The sequence below is a fragment of the Calonectris borealis genome, chromosome 1 (genome assembly GCF_964195595.1).
Source record: "Calonectris borealis chromosome 1, bCalBor7.hap1.2, whole genome shotgun sequence".
NCBI lineage: Eukaryota > Metazoa > Chordata > Aves > Procellariiformes > Procellariidae > Calonectris > Calonectris borealis.
In genome coordinates, this window is record NC_134312.1 from 197,372,157 (window position 1) to 197,387,098 (window position 14,942).

A 14,942-nucleotide genomic window follows, 5' to 3' on the forward strand; every position below is an offset into this window, starting at 1 on the left:
CATCATGAAAGCCTTCTGTAATGTATCTCGTTAGAAAATCCTGTGATCAGTGGCTTCTGATGAGCAGACACCCCTTCCTGTTGAACAAATACACACTAACATGGGATGAAGTACGTATTTCCTTTGTAGCTAGCACTTGATACCTTGACTGAACTTGAAGACTAACCAGACCCACACAGCAAGAGGTGCATACTTCAGAGAAACTGCGGATGGCAGCCTTTACCTCCATGATCTAGCATTCATTTGGAAAGGAAATCATACGAGATAAGTAAAGGGACACTGGAATCCAAACCTATCCAAGAATTTAAAGGCAGCATTTGTTGCTCTATAACCTCTAGCACAAACTACATGATCTAGTGTGTGATGACATACATGGCCTTATTCACTCAGAAAACTACTTTTTAGCCTTTCTATAAAGAACATCTTTTCCCCAAGTTGGGGGGTTGGACATGAAGATGTTACTTTAGTTAAAGCCCAGCTGAGGCCATCCTAAAGCTAGTGGTTCTTGGAGCTTTTGGACTTTCAATACCTTGAGCTGAGAGTTCTCAAGTCTGCAGGCAGACTACTTAGGTTGCTAAACAAACAAAAAGAAAAAACAGTAGAAAACATTCCCTCTTAAGGTACAGCTGTAGGAACACTGACTATAGCTCTTCCTGTAGGAATTACTAAATGATTTACCTTTGCAAGGTCTTCCTCTATAACATCATTTCGCATTTGAGCAGCATCCAACTGAGTATAGAATCGCGCACCAATCATAGGCATGATATCATTTACACTGCGAAGCCTGTTTTGGTCGGTCAGCAAATACCTGCCAAAATATGCCCACCCCCAAAAAGATAACTTAAACATGCTGCAAATGCCAGAGAGATCATCCTATTATGATTTTATATCTATTTGACCCTGATGTCCATTTAATACACAAAGTTGACAATTGCAGCATTTCTTAAAAAAAGATATTAACAGAGGAAACGTGTGTTAACTTACATGTATACATCCAGTCAGTTATTTATATAAGATAGGAGTGTACTTTCATGGAACTGCATAGTTCACCCACTCAAACAGCAAGAACAAACTCAAAAAGAGAGAAAATGCGAAGATTCAGATTGTCATGCAATTGTTTTTCAAATGAGGGAGGGACAGATTTCTACTTTTCCCTCTTAGGCTGCAAGAGGAGAAAGACTGACTATACTAAAGAACACCACAAAATAATATGCAGCCAAGAAAAACTAGCACTCAACCCTTTGGTCAAAAAGGCAATGTGCCTATTTCTCAACACCTTCTGAAACTGTAAGATAATACTAGCATATTGCTATGGTAGATAATAGGCAATGAAGTCCAGTATTGAAGACAACTTAAAATGCTTGTTTTCTTTAAGTTCCTAATTCTTATTAGGACCTTTAATAGCACTTAGTAAAGGAAGGACATTGATTTTATTAGATACACCATGAAAATACACATTATACAAATTAATTTTAAATTACGTTTAACAATGTATTGACTGTGCAGACAACTCAATGAAAGTATTTATATCTGTAATCTTACTTGCACCTAAAAATATCATTTGACATTTTCATTTGTATGGTTTAAAAAAGTAGCAATTTCCTTTAAAAGATTAATTAAGCAAACTTACAAAATCAGATTCTTCAGATCAGAGGAATAGTTGATTGTCACCAGTTCCATTGCTTTCTGCAAATTCTCTCTCTGAATTCCTGATAAAGAATTGCAAGCCAAAGCCAACACAACTTTCCCCAGGGAGATCAGATCTGCTTGCTAACAGGGAAAACACAGAGATAAGATTCTTAGTAGAGATAAATATTACCTATTGTACTAGATGGTGTTTAAAAACAGACAGTTCTTCAATAACCTTAGAAGAATTTGAGCAACTAAAATAAGTGCTATTCAAGTCATAGTTCAATATGACTCTTCAAGTTACAGTAGTCAAAACGTACAGAGGAAAATCTGTCCTGATTTTCTGTCCTGATACCTAGCTATTTCTAGGTACTATATTTATCTTTGAACGCTTAAAATTTACCTATTTTTAGCTTAAGGATAGTACCAGAGAGAACTCTTGTGTAGTGAGCAGAAGCTCTGCAAAGAGGTTCTCCTAACAACCCACCTGCTCATTCCTGACAAGTCAAGGAGTTGGTGGCAAATAGAGCAAGTCTTCTCGATATGAGATGCAGAAATACCTATGAAGGATTATTTGTTAAAACAGAAACATCATTTGCTGGACTCATACCTTTTCACACTGGCCATTCAGTGTGAATTCCACACCGGAATCCACACCAGATTCCAGCAAATAATGTTTCTGTTTTAACAAAGAGCTCAAAGATTTTCATCTCTGACGGCCAGTGTGAAAAAGATATGAACTGCCTGAAATAATTAGCCAGGAACAGGCCTGTATGGCTGACAAACTGAGCAGCATCACGTTTTATGAAGAAATCCTTAGTGTTACTAAACACTTTCCTCAAAGGTAGAACTGCTCTTACAAGATGAATGCTGCATACAGGCTGCTTTGCCACAACAGAAAATTCTGCCAATTTTAATAGCCACCAGAAATTATTTTGAAAAGCTATACCAGATTTTAAAGCCCACTCCTAAAAACAGGAGCCTAATTTAGTAGCAGACAATGACATTCACACAATGACACAAAAGCTGCCTGATTCTTTCCATAGAAAGGCTTTCAGCTGCACACAATTTGGCCAAACTTGAAACATCTGCAGCTTTTGATGCTGGATGTCTGCTTCAGACTGAATTCAAGAGTCAGCTAGAGATATAAATTTAATATTTTCCTGAGTTTTCTTCTGAGAAAGTAAGATATTTTTGCAAAAGTAAAAAAGTGAAAGCTACTAATTATCAAGAATGTCAGCTCCATAGTCTAGAGCAAGGCTATGCCATTTGGCAGAGAAGGCAGTCATACAAGGAATACCCCTTCTATCCTTTCTGGAAGAAAGGCCGAAAATTTGGCAGCACTGCAACATTAAAAGTTCCAGTTAGAATTTGGCAGCCTTAGAAAAGTGCTGTGATGGTGAACGTGCCACAGCCCCTCACAGCTCTTCCACGCAGAGGGGTAACCATGTTTGCTGCCTCTGACTGCAGTAACTGAGAGAGCTTTCCCTGCAGCCATATCTCCCAGGTGTTCAGGGACAGAGTAAAGAAAACCTTTCCAGGTCTCTCAATGTCCCCACTGTTTCCATATCAAGTTCAATTAAGCAGCACAATTTAAACATGGATACGCAACATGGCAGAAGCTAAAAAGCATGGTACTCTTGTATCTAATGAAGACAGAAACAGGATGTGGAAAATGAGACAGAAATAAGGAAAAAGCGGTGGAGAAGGAGATGGGACTGGCATTTGCTAGACTATTTCCTAAGGAACCAGGAACTCCTGGGGTACACCATCCTTTCTATAAGGAAGCAATCCACATATGCCTATTAAGCCCTAACCTCCCCTCTGAAAGTATCAAGATTCAGCTCTTCCTGCTTCTAGGCAGAGAAAGGTTAAAGGCAGCACACAAGAACTACTGGACCTCCTTGGGGCAGGGACACCAGAAATAAAGGCTGTACTCCTGTAGCAGCCTTGCTAGTGCAAGGTACAGATCAACATTAGGTACGGTCATTTCCCTGTTTATACTCCATATCGTGCTTTGCACGTATCTATAGATCACACCAGTTCCTTTTGCCACAGACCTGCCAGAAGACTTTTGCTATGGTAACTATCAACAGTGACTATTAAGTCATACGAAGTTGATTCTCAGCTTCAAGGAAAAGCTTTACACCTTTTAAGTACAGGCTGCCCTTTGTTCAAAAATGTACCTTGCATGCAACTAATGACCATTTCATTAGCAATTCAATTCATAACTGTAACCTGTACCAACCTAATTTTTTTATCTCCAGAAAGCTTTGCTAGTAAAGATTTTAATCACCATCATCTAGTTCATTGATAGAAATACTAAATAGCATTAGACTAAAAACCAGCCCCTAGGAGATAAACTCAGAAACAGTCCTCTTCATTAATGTCTCCCTGTTATCATATGAATTTCAAATATGTCAGTGAGCAATTTAAAAGTTAATTGAATAGGTACCCTTTTCCTTCTGCATAATTTTTTTTTTTTTAATATTAAAAAGGTATGTGCTACTATGCCAAATGCCCTGAAGATACCTCAGTATTTTATACACTCGGCTTTATCAGCCAGACATGTAAGCTAGTCAAATAAATCTTATTTTTGACACGATCTATTTTCCATAAACTCTTTGAAACTGACATTACTTTTTTGTTTATCCTGTTCTACTGCTTTGCTTGGATGAGTAACAGCTCATCCACTCTACAATTCTGTAGATTCACTTATCCTTTTAAGTTCTGGAATTGCACTTAGAAGTCCCTCCAAGTTCCTAGATTTTTTTTTTTTTTTAAAGTCAACATTAATACTTCAGATGGCTCTTCAGCTAGTTTCTTTACATTTGGGGAGGTGTATGTGAAAGTTATTTTGGTTTGCTAAATTAAAAATATTTACTTTGAGCAAATGTAACCTTATAGCCCTCATAAAATCAACGTTTTCTCTTCATTTTGTATGGAGAGGACTTACCTTCATTTTATTCCAAGTACAGAATATTTATTAAACCTTTCTACTGTTTCTTACATCACCATTTACAGTTTTCCCATCTGTATCTCATAACTGACTGACACCAGACTTAAGGATTGGGGGGTGGAATTTATATAGGTTTAACACCTTGTTTTTAATGTAAGCGGCCATTCATATTTCATTTACTTCTTTTTAGCTTCCCTTATTGTTGCCTTTATTTAACTCTCAAATGATCATATAAATTAATGTGTTTAATACAGATTGTAAAGAACAATTGCATTCCTTTTACATAGCCCCTCGCTGTTCCGGCCAAACTCTTTCCTATCTATCTTAACAATGGGAAATAGCCAGAAAGTGACAAATGCTAACAAAAATACCTTCCTCCATTGAAGACAGCAGCAAGGAAATGCATATTAGCTGGGCAGTAAACCAAGAGATAACCTACATTTTTAACAGTCACAGGAGTCCCAGAGGAATTCAGGAACTGGGTCATGGAGCGAGAGGAAAAAGGACAAGCAGCAGCTGTTATTTTGTAATTTTATCTGGCTAGGACAAACAAAGGTAGAGAATGATAAATGACTCCTGAATTTCAAGGAATGAACTCAGTCCAGAATCTCTGAAGGAACAAAATGGATAGGGAAAGCCTAGCCCTTCTAGAGGAAGCAACAAAAAAGGCGGCAATACTTTATTTTCTAACTCCAGTTTAGATCTTCCAAACTATGTATTTAAGAGTACTCCTTTTCTGGTTTAGCAGTCATACCTGAACAATTTGGATACTAACAATGTAGAAAACCTGCAAAAACATCCCTCCTAAACAAAACTAGGCATTACCAAGCAAGTTAGTTGCCAAGTGTTGGGCTGCTAGGGTGGTAAATGCTTTTGACAGATTTGTGTACCTGCGAGTATTTTTAGATTTGTACCTCCAAGTACATTAAATGTTTTGCTTTAAAATTGCTTGAATGTCATAATACCTCAGGAGGATCTCTTTCCCAGCCGCAATTAAAATAAATTTAATGAAGTAATTAGATTAAAAAAAAAATCTCATTACGTTTTTAGGCATGGAATCCCTCACTTGCATGTATTCCTATCTTCTCTCAGCTGTTTTCCACTAAATGATTACCAAAAGCCCATCGATATGTAGCTGGACGGAGGGAAATCCTTTGATGTACTCAAAGTACACTGAAAATTGCTTTACTGTATCACTCAAAAAAAAAAAAGTTGCTATGTTCTAGGACATGGTCTCCAATAAGCTAGTTTCTGCCTGGCCAAAGTTCAAACATTTCATTTATTACTGGAATACCCTGAAATGAGCAATTTTTTCACAGTGAATAAGCTCAATTAACGAAAATAAATTAAATCCAACTCCCTACTGTAGTCTTTCACTCCCAGTACAGACAGGGTATGTGATGACTGCTGAAGCAATGTACTTTACCCTGAGGGGAAGTTAGGGAAAGAGGCACTTCTGTACACAGTGATGCTCCACATGACTGTGGAACAGTTTTTGTTAAGTCTAACGGGATTCTTCTTAATTCAGGAATTATGCAGAGTCCACTCTTCAGAGAACGCCAGGAGAGCACAGAAGAACTAGGAGCCTAAAATAAAGATACACTAGAACCTTTTAGGAGTGAGGAGAAGGCCTAAGTTACTTAAAAGATCTCTTACTCGTCTGTGAACAGGTATTCAATACTTAGTTATTTCTGTTAAAATAACAAAAGAGAAAGCAGAGCAAAAACTGTTATTGAACCATTATTTTTTGATCTCTAACACTAAATTAAGATTTTTCTTCTCCTTCCTTTAGAAATTCGTATTTCCAACCACTTCTGACTTAAGTTTGTTAAATATTAATAGTTCAACCTGTTTGGTGAGTTTGCTGAAATTTTAACAGCAGAAGATAGCAAAATGAGCATTCACATTTCTAAATTACAAGCAAATTTGAATAATGTACAGCAGAACCAAGATCAAATCAGGAATGAAAAAATAGTTATTTAGAGATAGATATACTGGACTACAGTTTAATTAAAATGCTTGTCTTCCCAAAGGAATAACACTGGTTTTCAGTACTCCCCGTGCCAAGTCACCAATCTAACTATGGCACTGTTGTCTTACCTGAAACTGAGCCATTAATGCCAGTGGATTATTTTGACTGTTGTCAAATGTCAAAACGTCAAAGATTCCAACACAATTAACTCGTAACCTTTAGAAACAAGAAGAAAAAATGAAGAAGTGTCATTAAATTGTTGGTTACTCAATTTTTCCTCTAGCATTCATTGAATGCTTTGATATGACAAAAAAAGTCATCAGTACCCAGCAAATTACTATGAAGCAGAAAATACTAATTTTACTATTTGATAAAATGCAACAGAGTCTTCAATTTACAAATAAATCAACAAAATTCTAAATTGTCAGTAGTGGATCTGAACAGTACTTTAAGGATAATGCATAAGTCTTCCCAAAATATGTTTAAAAAGAACTTAAAAAAAAATTTACAAGTTTTAGCATGTATTCATTTTTAGTGTCATGCCAGTTAAAAGTAACAGAATTTTATAGTTAGGCTTTGTTATTTCCATAACAGGTGCATGGTCAGCAGCTACCATGAACACAGATCACAATACGCAGTGAAAACGAACACTTTCATTACCTTGTTTTGCCCGTTACTAGAATCTTTGTGGGATCCATAACTCGGCACGCCAGTCCTGCTGTGTGTATGGTCCGTAACGCAGAGCTGAGCTGCACAATATATGCCCATATCAAAGACTCTGGAAGCAATCCAGCATGCTGCCGTGGCAAAGGTCCATCATGCTGACCTAGAAGCAAAATGTTGTAAGCATCAACAAAAGGCTACTACATAAAATTAAAGTTAGCATGTTTTGAATTATACAATCAACTTACATACTCATTTCCTTCAACTCTTAACAGTCCTTGAAAGACTTATCTATTGTGCTTTAATGGTTGGGTTGGGGTTGTTTTTTTGTTTGGGTTGGGTTGGGTCTTTTTGGAAAGACACCACATTTTAAAATGCTGACCACTCATTAGGCATTATTATTTTCACTCTCGTGCTGATTTTTGAAGTTTAGGATGAATAACCACCATAAAAAGAGCACCAGTTAGAAACTGCTGAAAGTGGGTGATACATCGAAATATGCAGGTACTTCAGAAGTAAAAATGCCAGTATTCTGAAACAACAACTATCTACCACAATAGCTGCAACAGATCCCGTTTTACCTCCTTTATTGTAGGAAGGCTCACAAATTAAACTTTCTCTATCATCTGATAAGACAAAGTAAGAAGCTGGTTTCAAATTACATGGACAGATCAGACTGGAAGATTTGGTGGCTAAACATCACTGAACACAACTTCATTTATGTTCTGCTGTAACCCAACTCCCTGACAAGTCATCACTGCATGACCTCTGTTCAACGGGCCATATGAAAGCAAAACCTCACTCCCCTTCTAAATGGATTTGTAGTCCTCCTTTCAAAAGTAAAACTAATTCTTTGTGAACACACACCCAAATTCTACATTGCAAACTGTTTCTGAGTAATACTGAGCCAGAGATGAAAAAATAAAGATATAGATAACAAATGTTATTTTTAGTAAGATGCGTGTAATACAAAGAAGTTGCTACTGTTTGCACGGCACAAAGCTGAAGTAAGAGAAGAAAATACATCCAGAGTAAGACAGTGCATCTCAACTTTACAAAACATGATAGGCATTTCATGAGGTTGCCTCAGTAGTGATTTTGCTAATCTTGAGACCAGTAATATCATCAGTATTCAGTAAAATCATGCAAGCATCCAATTCACTTGTAAACTGACTGCACTCCTCTCCTCCAAACATTTGTTTCTTGGTTTTTTTATTTGTTTTTTTTTTTTCCTTCCTCTCCCTTACAGGAGCATGTCAACATCTACGTATTTGCTCAAAATAAGTTTGTGTGTGCTTGCATGTGTACACACAAACACAAACATACATATGCGAGAGTTAAAAAGTGAAGTAGATTACTGAAAACATTTTACTTAGGAATTTTACTGATTTTGGGGTGATGGGCTGGAAATGTTCCCAACTTTCATTTCTGAGCTTTTGTTTGTTTGTTTTTAAACTTTAGTTCATTTTTCAGGTTTAGGGTGCTTTGGTTTAGATTTTAAAGATCAAGACACTGACTCCTTTAAATAGCAATAAGCCTGGCATGTCTACTGAAGGCTGACTATAATGAGATATTCTTTGTTTTTTCTGGCCTCCTGATGAATCATTATGCAAATCACTTCCCACAAACCAGCATACCAGAAGTCTCACGAAGCAAACTTTTCTTCCCTCATGATTCTTTTCTTCAGCATGACAAAAATTATGATGATATAAAATGACTGAGGAGATACAACCTCCTTTATTAGTCGAGGCTCTTTCTCTAGTTACTACTTGCTATAGAATACACTTTGTATTTGGTAAACAGCAACGTGTATGGTATGTTTAACAGGACTGCGTATGGACACCACAAGACAGAGTTACATCTGTATGAAATAAATATTTCCAGAACAGAAATGTTGCTATAATATCTCAAAGAGAGAGAAAAGCCAAAACTTGGGGGTTATTTTTATGCACGCAACTTAAAAACAACAGCAATTGCCCTTTGATTTCCAGATAAAGGCAGTGTAACCAAGAGAATATTCAATATATGCTGACAAACTGAAAGATCAGAGTTCAACACAGCTTCTCCCACTCTATCAGAAAATCTCAATCAAGCAACAACATTGTTTTACTACTGGAAAGACTCGCTTGAGGCTATAGCCGAATCTAGGCTGCTGTTTTCAGACTGGTTGGCCGCAGCCCACATTCCCATACACTAAAGGTACAAGCTAAATCAGTGGAAGAATCAGTTTTGAAATGCCCTCTTATATATCTACGTGTTCAAAACAAGTAAGATTAAAAGCAGTTCAGTTTGCTGCAATGCTGACCAAGAAGTATGTCCCATGAAGGCCCATCAGGCCTCTGCCACAGATGGAACTTGAGCAAGGACCCAAGGAGATGAGATGCAAAAGCTCACTCTTCAGGCAAAACACAAAAAGCTTTCCAAAAAGTACCGAACACGGTGAAAAAATGTAACAAGAATATAAGAAAACCTTACAAAAATGACCAGGATTAGTTTACACCAAGAAGTGGCATTTTAGAGGCTTCATGGTTGATTTGAAAAAGACTTCCCACCACAGGCTGAATCCACAGCCACAACATGCAACATTTTAGATTATGTTCTTCCCACCTACTGCAGGGCAGACTCTCCCACTACTTTCATCTCTGAGATGCAGAACATAGATACTAATAGAGAAGATTAAAAATTAAAGAACTGCCATTCCAAAAACACAGGTTATCCATTATTTTTCCTTGCTACGTTAAAATAAAAATAAATAAATAATGCTGACAATGAGTTTAAATTCTGTGGTATGATTTTCTCCACTGAGCAAGAAATGTCCCCTTTGCACTGTGTGTGTGTATACATTTTGTTTGTTAAAAAAGCATTCAAATGAAATTCAGTTCCCCAGAGCAAGGATAAAGCTGGGGATAGTCCTGGAGTGGGAAGGAAGAGCTGGGACCACCAGCAGTAGGACCTGTTTTACATCATCAGGAACACTCAGAAAGCATGCTAACAAACAGCAATTCTCATCAGACAGTTATGAAAAAAAAAAAACAGAGGCCCAATGAAAGACTTAGCTGCTCACTAAATTGAACCTCTCAGGCCAGTAAATCAGTCTTTTACATTGAGAACCGTGAATTTTTCAGTGTTTGCTTAGTGTTCCTCAGTTAAAGTACTGAAAGTAAGATAAATGCAGTAGCCTTCATTTCTCCCCCTTCTCCAGGGAAACCTGGACTTTGGTTTTACGTTTCCCAGTTTTCAATATAAAGAACGGTTCTGAACTACTAGTGTAGCACTACATTTTGTAAAAAATCTGAAGATATTGAAAATTTCAATTTACTTTGAAAAAGTTGCAGCTTTTGGCAAAGGTATTTTAGGATAATTATTAGTCACATATTTTGTCTTCACAACATCACACTGACTTTCAATATGCATATATTCTTTCTCCTCACCACAGTTTAAGTACACAACTTATTCCTTTTTCAATGGAAGAGGTATTTTATGAAAAAACATTCAGCAACTGGTGATGCAAAAACTGTAAAGTCAGCAGTGAAGTCCATTTTTGTGCATAATGTACTGCTACTAATGCATCCAAAGGAAAACAAGGTCCAGGAAACTTGCCTATCTTCTTTAGAAAGTAGAATCTGTGCTGCTGAAAACAACTATTAACAGCATGTACACCAACGTTTAATTTCTCAGAGCGTTTTTAATAAACAGACCAAAGGACATCTCAAAGGCATGCTTATCTCTGCCAACCACAAAAACTCACCAGGACAAAGAAAAAACCTTACTGGCAGCAGTGGATAGTTATTGTTAATTTGCCAGGATTTTCGAGCCAATAGTTTTAAAATACGTACATTCCGAATGTGGTTTACCATTTAATTATTAGACTGTTAAGAACAACATTTCAGTACTTCTGGGTTAACTTGCCAATTTAAAGAGAACATCATTTCTGCAAAGATAAATGCACTAACATGTACTATTAATCTGAAGTTGAGAAATATCAGAAAGGTGGAAGAAAACCAACAAGTTCCAGAACAATAGATGCTTAGACGCTTTTGATAGAAATAAAAGTGCATTGAGGAAATATGAGGAATGAGAATCAAACAAAAAGGAACTTTTCAAATCAATGTACTCCAAGTAATAATTAACTGAAAAGTCAGACTCCTGATTTTCAAACTTGTGAAAATTTAGTAAATGTGACAGAACAACACTGGATTATGATACTGTACCACCTGAAGAAAGAGGATATTTCATTGCACAAAGAACACTAGCAATAAATTCTATAGAATTCAGAAGCAACAAAGACATTAGTTTACAGTATAAAAATAAACGTAAGCTGCTATTTTTTTTCCACACCAAATCCCTTCCAAAGTAGTTCTGTAAATAACATGTCAGAAAGAAAACATGTCAGAAAGAAAAAACCCGAGACTGACCACACTGACACCAGTGACATGCAAGACAGCTACGTAAACCATAATCCTCATCTTTTAACTGTCAAAGTCTCACGTTGCCAACTGGAGTGTTCAACATAAATAAGGTTGCATACCTGAAATCAAATTCTCTGAGTTCACTGATCAGGTTCACAGTGTTGTGCCTCCTAAAACCTTTAAAAGCAATTGTACTAATCTGGGCCTCATGCTGCAGAGTACCCAACTTCCATCCATTCCCCTGCTTCTCTTGGGAGTCTCCTCTAGGCAGGCAGACGGCCAAGAAACTCTGTGAGGGGATGGAGAAAGGATCTGTGAAGGCAGGCAATTCTGAGAAATCAAGTTATAGGTATGCAATCTTATTTTTCTCTCTTAAATTGCTCCTTCTACTGAAGACCAGACTAGAAAGCAGCAGTTAACAAAAAAGAAAGGCCAAAGCAAAGATGTGCAGAAAGATTTGGCAAAATCGGGGAATTTCAGGTGCCTTTTTTTTCTAATTTATCTAATAAAAAGACTGGAAGAGCAGGTAATGAGAAGTGCCACAGGCAGGAGAGTTATCTTCCTTACATAACCCTGTAAGTTCTGCCAAAACAGTTCATTTTAATTAAATAATACTTTAGTTTGGCTGAACAGAAATTGATGTCTTATTTCGAGTTTCAAAGACCATCCCTGCCTATAGAAGGAAGTTGTAGGAGGTCAAATAAACAGTCCGGATAGCCCAGTAGCCTTTTTCAAAGACACATACACTAAAATCAGAACAGTAGCTTGCAATAGATACCTGAGCATATGAACATAAACAAACAGAATATTCTACTAGCCTCCAGTGATTTGCAGCTCAGAGAACTCCTGAGCTAGAGATAGTGTCTTTGCAATTAACAGTCCTCAAGTATTTCTCCTCTATGAGTAAGCCCACTTCCCCCTTGAACCCAGGCAAATGTCCACAATAATCTGTGACAAAGTTCCATGGCTTAGTTATCTTTACACAGGTTTTGAATTTGCTACCTGGCTAGTTTCATTTGTCAGTTCCTAGCTCTAGGCTGGAAGAAATAGCTAACTATTGTTGCTTATTCATTTTTACTTTATCCCTGATGATTTTTCAGACACCTACCATATTCCAGTCATTTTTAACCCCATCATATTCCTGTCCATCTTTAAGAGCATCAAAAGTACTATTCCACTTTCCTGTTCTTCATATAGAAGCTGTTCCATACCTTTGATCATCCCTGTCACCTCTTCTCAACTTCTTTGCTGTTCTTCTACACCCTTCAAAATGTGTAAGGAAGACCACAACTACAGATATGAGTCTATGATGCACCCACATCTTGAATACAATGTCTTCCATTTCATTGTTCACTCTTTTCTTAATAGTCTGCAACAATCCATTTCCTATTTACTGCTATTCAGCAAGAGGACAATATTTTCCTTCATCTACTTAACTATAACCCCAGATCTATTATTGAGTGGTAACGGCCATGACGGAGGCCATCATTTTATGTTTAGAGTTATGTTTTCCCTCAATTACATCACCTGCTAGATTATCGCCAAGAGTCCCAGTCTTGTAAGATCCTTCTGCAATCCATCACAATTGGCCTTTGTTTTTACAATCCAAATAATTCGGTATTATCAGCAAACTTTGACAGACCATTATTTATCTTCAGTGCAAATAAGTGAATATGTTAAGAAATACAACTCCCAGCACATATTCTTGTGAGACCCCATCAGTGATCTCCCTTCACTGTGAAAATCAACTGTTCACTCTCACTCTTATCTTCTAACCAGTTATTAACCTAACTGAGGACTTCCTCTTTTATCTCATCGTCACTTAGTTTCTTTTAGAGACTCTGATGGACTTCATTAAAAACCCAAGATCTTATCTATTGGATCTTCCTTCAAAAAACTTTGATAGATTAATGAGACATGACTACTCTTTATAGGAGCAAAACTTAATTCTTTTTCAATGTGGCAAAAGAATGTGCCCCCAAGAATTTTATTATAACTTCTATTATTTTATCTAGAACAGACATCATTCTTCTGTAATACTCTAGAGAGGTATAAAGACATCACAAGAACTGATTTACATGGAAATTGAAAACCATGGGTAGGAGACACTCAGAAGTCTAGTCCTGCAGGTAACAGTCATTAACCTGGCAGTAGGTGTTCCAGGTTTATCCTACCAAATTAGTCTCACATCGGGCTCACTGAATTTGTAATTGCATTCTTTGATTTGCCAGAGGAAACTACAGTTTCCTCTGTCTGAGATATTACCACCAAAACCAATGGTGGAACTCAAGTTCCAACCTCACTTATACCGGTCAGCTCCATGCAAAGCCAGCGGGAATTATTCAGTATATAAGGGATCTACAAGCCTTCGAACGTGTTCGCGCACTACCAATACATTATACTCTGATCTACCAGATAGCCAAGTAAAGTTTTCCATGTCAACCTTTGAAACAGATTGAATTCATAGCTAAAGGCTCTAATTTCAAAAGGCACAAGAAAGAAGAAGCCTTAGCTTCTGCTTCTCTTTATACACTGGCAGCCTAAAGACATTTAGGGAACATCTACTGTAATAAAATAAACAAGGCTGGGTCATAGTCCTCTGGTTATCCCTACTGCTGGATCTAATTTCAGGGTTGGTCCTGCAATAAGCAGGAAGTTGGGCCAAATGAGCTCCGAGGGTACGTTCCTACCCTAAGTATTTCTGTGATTCCGTTCAGCTGTGAGCATCTCTCTTTCTCAGCATGGCACTAGGCTCTACTAATAGCTTTGGCCTGTCGTGGTCCAGACAAAACCTGGGTGCAGTTTGTGGGACTGCATGGGTCATGAACTGATCCTAATAGGCAGCATGATTGGCAGCATACTATTTTGGAGGGGAGGAGGCTTTAGCCATATGGATATGAACACTGCCGGGTGACTTGCTGAGCCACAGACCACGCTGTGACAGATTTTATTTATGAATGTAGATGTAGCTTTAGTGACTCCTTTGAAGCCATGGTATATACCTGAAAAAAATCAGACCTATGATGTGAAGTTTGTGTCTGAAAAGAATATATGTTACAGGGATTTTTCAATCCATTTCTTGTCTTAACTAGTACTTCACATTTCAAAACATTAAATAAACACTGTCTAATTAGTCCTCATAATACTTTATGAGGGAAAAAAAAAAATTGTAAGTGGAGGGCACCTGAACTGCAAGCATCAAATTGACGTAGCATATGTCTTTTACGATGTTGTTGGAAACATCTCCAACAAGTGTCAGGTGTCACTCAGAGAAAGATCTGCAATTAGGACCCCACAGTTCTTGGCTTCT

At 37.3% G+C, this 14,942-nt stretch overlaps 1 protein-coding gene across 11 annotated transcripts in view; it reads right to left on the reverse strand.

Annotated features, from left to right (window-relative positions):
* Positions 1 to 14,942, reverse strand: part of PAN3 (poly(A) specific ribonuclease subunit PAN3) — an 81,378-nt gene that overhangs the window by 9,191 nt on the left and 57,245 nt on the right. For all 11 annotated transcript variants that reach the window (XM_075139853.1, XM_075139850.1, XM_075139851.1 and 8 more), the window contains 4 exons: positions 7,221 to 7,386; positions 6,689 to 6,776; positions 1,631 to 1,770; positions 679 to 808 (listed from right to left, as the gene is read on the reverse strand). In XM_075139853.1, coding sequence (XP_074995954.1) covers positions 679 to 808; positions 1,631 to 1,770; positions 6,689 to 6,776; positions 7,221 to 7,386 — 524 coding nt within the window. The remainder of the gene's footprint in view (positions 1 to 678; positions 809 to 1,630; positions 1,771 to 6,688; positions 6,777 to 7,220; positions 7,387 to 14,942) is intronic.